At 34.6% G+C, this 6,000-nt stretch overlaps 1 protein-coding gene across 1 annotated transcript in view; it reads right to left on the reverse strand.

Moving 5' to 3' along the window:
• PRKX (protein kinase X-linked) overlaps positions 1–6,000 on the reverse strand; it is a 31,269-nt gene that overhangs the window by 21,943 nt on the left and 3,326 nt on the right. Inside the window, exon 2 of the mRNA XM_026854129.1 lies at positions 4,717–4,980. Coding sequence (XP_026709930.1) covers positions 4,717–4,980 — 264 coding nt within the window. The remainder of the gene's footprint in view (positions 1–4,716; positions 4,981–6,000) is intronic.

Below are 6,000 nucleotides of genomic sequence, written 5' to 3' on the forward strand. Positions count from 1 at the left end.
TTTGGGTGCTTTTTCTTGATTTCCTTTAGTTTGCTTGAGGTATTTTAAGCCTTGGCCTTGATTCATAAAAATATTTAAAATCAGGGATGAAGAGCTGTACAGTCAATCAAGACTCTAAATCAAGATTTGTGATAAACAGGGAATTTCATTAAACTTGATTTTAATATGGCAAAAACTAAATTACTCTAGCTAAACTGCCAGAGTGTGTTAAGACACACTATGCATGCATGTGCTCCACAGTTCTTGAAACTACATTAATTATTGTAAAGAATACATCTTTAAGTCTTATCATAAAAGGTTGGCATAAATTTTTATTGTTAGAAAATATAAACTCTCGTTTTCCAAATCAAGCATATTAAAGATAACTCTTACATACACCACTGCTTTACACACTACTGCCATCTAGCAGTTGCACAGATCAGGACTAGGTAATTAAGAAAAGCTGCAAAGGCTTCCCTCCAAGTTAAAAAAGCTGTATTATAATCCATTGCATGAATTTTTATTCATACTGATTTAGCCAGCTCTTCAAATGAAGCAGCTGTCAGTTTTACTCTGTTTGGGAAGGAGGGCTGCACAAATAAAGCAGACAGGGCAGGAACATTCATTTTAATGGTGAAGCTAGATTTTTCAGGACGATGGCCCACAACGGTCATCCTTTCCTCCCCAGAAACTGCCAACTCTACCAATGAACAAGTTCAGCAAGGATGCAGTCTTTGGTGGTTTTCATCCCTTACCAAGGTCATTTACATTAAAAAATCCCCAACCAAAAACCAAAACAGTCTAACATTCGACCATGACTTTCAGGATCCACAATAATTTCCTGGTGACAATGAATCTAAAATGACCCTCAAGCTGTGTATTTGTGCCATAAGATCATTACTTTTATTTCCTCTTTTGTTGGTTATGAAACAAACTATTTAATATTTTAGAAAATGCATCAAGTAAATTCTATAAAAAGGTCAGATTTTTTTTTTAATCATTACTATTTCATAACTGTTGCATATTCATCAGAAAACACAGATAATCCTCTTCAAGATTAATCATAATGCAGAAAAATAAGAATAGACTGTTTCCTTCAAACTCCTAGAAAAGGTCCACTGCAATAGCTGATATGAGCGAACATGTAATTTTGAAACATGAAAATAAAAAGTTTACTCTGGTCACAAAGATAAGCTATAAAATAGTATTTGCAGGAATTGTTAACAATATTATTTGAAGAAATTAAGTCTTGATGGTTAATATTTTAGTGTTCTACACCATTCAGCATCCACCTCTCTAGTCCCTGACAGGTTTCTTGCATATGAGTGAGCCAGAGATTAACAACAATGACCTTTTTGTTACTCTCTTCTGGAAGTTTCTCTATAATTAAATCAGTGGAGACTGCTTTGCTTCCAGCCCACAAAAGTTTGTTCTGCAAAATATTCTTGCTTCTACAGTGATAATACATTTTGCAAACAAGACTTGCTGTGTCTTATTTTGTTTTTTTCTCTTCAATCCACTCTGCAGAACAGTCATGAAGCACATCCAGCTTAAGCAACAGTACAGAAGTATCCCCAGTATCTTTAAGGTTAATCACTTCTCAAGTTTCATAGTTCTTTTTTTTTTTTTTTAAACGAAAGTAATGCAGGAGATTAAATTAACAGTGAATAACATTCCTCAAAAAAAAAAATTTTTTTGAAAGTCCTAACTTCACCTAAAACTTTAATAATATTGAGTGAAATCTGTGCATGAAAAAGAATACAAAATTCTATGAACTTTACTTTTGTGCTTCTCTGAAACAACACCAGAATTAAATTAAAAAACCCACAAACAAACAAGGGAGAAAGACCAGAAACGTGTTTAATGGATATACTACACACAAAAAGTGGTATATGCTTTCCAGAAAAGTCAAGGTCTAAAAATGTAATGGATATAAAGTTCAAAGAAAATCCTTTCAGTACATGATTGTTACCTGAAGGATGTAAACAACCTGTCCCCATCTTTGTTCCTGACATTGCCCCTTTTTTTTAAGTTGTGGCATATCTATTTGATGTGAATATACTTACAAAAGTTATTAAGTCTTCAGTTAAGCAACACCAAGGTGGAAAAGAAAAGAAATAAACAGCAGCTGAGGCAAAGACACGCTGTTTAAAATTTAAAATATTTTTTAAAAGTACACTATGACCAAAAAAGAAGGACCAAGGATAAACAGAAGGACATATCAACAAAGAACAGAAGGAGACAAGAAACCCTCCTTGCTTTCCTCTTTCTCTAGAAAAAAAAAAAATTGGAATGTCGCCTTTAGAAAATATACTTATAAGAAGGTAAACGTGCAGGTTACTTCCCACAGTGGGAACACGAGCTATGAGACAGCCCCCTCCCTAAAGAACAGCTTAACTGTAGATGGACGTGGTGAACACTTGACCCTCTCCAGTGACGTGTGTACAGAAAAATCTCAATTAAGCACCTACAGAATAATTCATGCTGAGTATTATCAAGAATGTGTAATTAAGAGACCATCTTTTATTCTACATGTCATGTCTTTTCTTCTCTAGGAATACATTTGTTGGTCCTATGTGGCAGGCTTCCTCACTGTTTGAAAAACATCAATACTTGGTGTTTTATTTTCACAATTCATATACACCGTGTATGCGTATATATGTATACACACTCACATATATACACACAAGGTTTATATGTACAGACATTTTCCGTGCATGAAAATGGCAAAACCTCTCCTATACTTTTGATCAAATAGTGTAAGAAACAAAACCCAGTGGAGTGCATTAGTGGATAAATTGCTGAGAACTGTGTATTCTTACAGTGACATGAACAACATTGAGAAAATGACTACTGCTAGTGGGGAGAACTCTGGGTAGTTCCAAAAAACCCACAAACAATCAAACAAACAAAACCAAACCAAACCAAACCAAAAACAAAACAAAAAAAACCCCAAACAAACCCCAACCTCAACCAAACAAAAATCCAGATTTGCAAAGATAAACACTTGTGCTCTAACTGATAAAGTCCTTACTCCTTCCAACTTCATGTTCTATATTTATTATTACCTGTTGTATATTTATAGGTAAATCAGCTCTGACTATAAAACTATTACAGTGTTCTATGATACAATTCAACACAAACTGATCAACTTCACTGCTCCCCCCAGCAATATAGGAAGCAAAAAAAACCCAGTTAAAATCAGTACTGATAACTTGTTTTGATGTCCTAAAATGTATTTGAACAAATTTGCTCTAACAGATTCATCTTCCAGATTGAAAAATATACTCCAATGTGAATTATCACCTTATTTAATGAAGGGTTACTTCTGTTGTGCCTTAAACCCCACAGATATCCAAATTAAGAATAACCACTAAGTGGCAGTATTTACATGTAAAAAAAGTCATAGGAATTTGTATGAAAATGTCTTGTAAAGAGAACATCCTACTTGCTTACATGAAAGTAGCCTTACCTCTTCGTTTGATTTAAAAACAAAATATTAAAAAAAGCGCCAATGTTCATAGACCTATCTGCTTGCCCAGTGGAAACTGAATTCAATCAAACATGTTGATATTAAAATACTTGTTAAAACTGACTTGTAGACTTTAAGGGTGAATAGAACCAGTGTAATTATTAGTTGCATACCATTCTGCACTGAGACAACCCAGCACTGTGAGTAACCCACCCACAGGGAAGGAACCTTTATGAACCTCTACAGCACAATTTGATTTGTCTCATCTGACTTCTACTTCTTAACAGATTCATTAAGAGTAGCTCCCTCAGATCCATCTTAATTTCAAATCAATCTTGTAGAATTTCACACCCACACACACACACACTGAACTGTTGCAAAAGTTCAACTGTTGGGAAGAGGATGAGCACACATGTAATGCCTAACTCACTCACTATGCTGCCTCAACCAGAACAATAAGATACGGTCTCCCTCAAGAGGTGGCATAAGGGCATAATACCAAACCATGTCACACCACCTTTCTAATATGACAGACTATTTTGTTGGATCCTAGTGACAGCTCTTGCTTCCTTTTAAGAACATGTGTTACAATCTTGGAAGAGTAGTTCAATCAGAAGATAACAGAAAAATCACTTGGGGAAAAAACCTCTGCATTATCAAAAAGTTTACATATGCTAGTAATACGGACATAAGGCTTACAGTATTTTAGAAGTTACAGTTAAATAAATCACTTCTGCTGAAGCTGGCTGTATTGTTTCTGTCTAGATTTTGCAGTTTGATTTTAGCAACAGGCTAGTAAAAATGCAGTATCCAGTTTTAAAATGTTATTTTGAAATAAATGACATGTCCAAAATCCCTCTACAAGGGGAGCAGAAGGAAGCAATATATACAGAGGATTCATGTCTCACTTAACATACTGATGTACATACATCAATATTTGCTCAAATCACTTTGACACAATTTGCACAAATCACTATTTAGAAGATGACTGCTGAAAACTTAAATATCCAAACCTACTTACACAAAAATATTTTTCTACAGTAGCTTATCTGTAATACTGCTTCTAGTTATATCTAAGGTGTAATGCTGGTTTCCATGCAGCCATTTTAAGACTATAATTTCCCTTGTATTGAAGGATTTGACATGTGTGAACCACACAGAGTATTAGGTAAAATGCTGAGCTCTGAAATAACTTTTTTCTGAAATAACTTTTTTCTTCCAACTGTGTTAACATGCAATAACATGTATAACAAAAGCCCACTTACCTATCCACCAGTTTTTTAGCAAATCCAAAATCCGTAAGCTTGATATGTCCTTCTTTGTCTAGTAATATATTTTCAGGTTTTAAGTCTCTGTAAACTATTTCTTTGGAGTGCAGGTATTCTATTGCACAAATAATTTCCGTAGAGTAAAACAGTCCTGTGCTGTTGTTGAAACGTCCCATGTTGCGCAGGTAACTAAAAAGTTCTCCTCCTGGCACATATTCCATTAACATATATAAAAAACGTTCATCATGGTTGGTCCAAAATCTGTAATAAAAAGGTTTTATTCAATAAACAAGTTAATCTCTCTGATTTGTTTTAGAAGTAGATTTCTGTAAAAAGATCTGTTGTCCCAGCTATGTACACAATTAATTTATAGTTGCTATTCTGCAAATACTAAAACCCCAAGAATCTAGCAGAATTATGTAACAGACATTCAAGTAGCTCACTTAACCTGAAAAGTAAACCAGATAGTTCAGGATGCATGTAGCACAGGCCAAGAAAATAATCTTTCAAAAACCTGATACTCAGTTGTGTTGTACAAAACAGGTCACTGCTAAGCACCTAACAACTGACTTACTATACTGCCAGTCTTCTAAGACCAAACAATTCTTACACACCTGACATTTTATTTAATCAAATATTGCCAAAGTGGTGAGAGAAGTCTGCTTTTGTAACGATGTTTATGACAGTATGTTCAAAAACAGGACACCAGAGTTCTTCCCCTCTCCTATACATCCGTCCCCAGAAATACACAACTCCAACTAAAGCATCAGATCACAATGCTTGCTCTCCTACAGTACCTTCAACAAAAACAATAGAAAAGCAAAACAGAGCAAAACAAGATTAATTTCTGTACCTCAGAATTAACGTAATGTTAAGTACCTTCCATTACTCAGCCTGTTGCCTTTAGTTTAAGAATTATTATTGTGGTACAATCATTACTAGAGTGCAGTAAAGAGCAGCTAAGAAAGAAAGATCATTCCACAATTACAGTATAAAGGAATTCTCTTCCTGCCATTCCCCAAAACTAAGCTGTTTTTCTTTCTACCCATATTAAACAACTCCTATACCACACACCCAAATGTAACTCAATAGTTGTATCTGGTAACATCTTGAGTAATATTCTACCATTTTAAAACAAACAGCTATCCCTATTACTATGATAATAGATAAGGAACACTGTACCCCTACCTACTTTATTGATACAAGAATAGAAGTTACTTTAGCTTCTGCATTATCACAAGAATGAAAAGATCAAGTATCCTTTTCCCCCCCCCCCCCCCC

Source organism: Athene cunicularia (assembly GCF_003259725.1).
Source record: "Athene cunicularia isolate RWA chromosome 1 unlocalized genomic scaffold, athCun1 chr1_part1, whole genome shotgun sequence".
Classification (NCBI taxonomy): domain Eukaryota; kingdom Metazoa; phylum Chordata; class Aves; order Strigiformes; family Strigidae; genus Athene; species Athene cunicularia.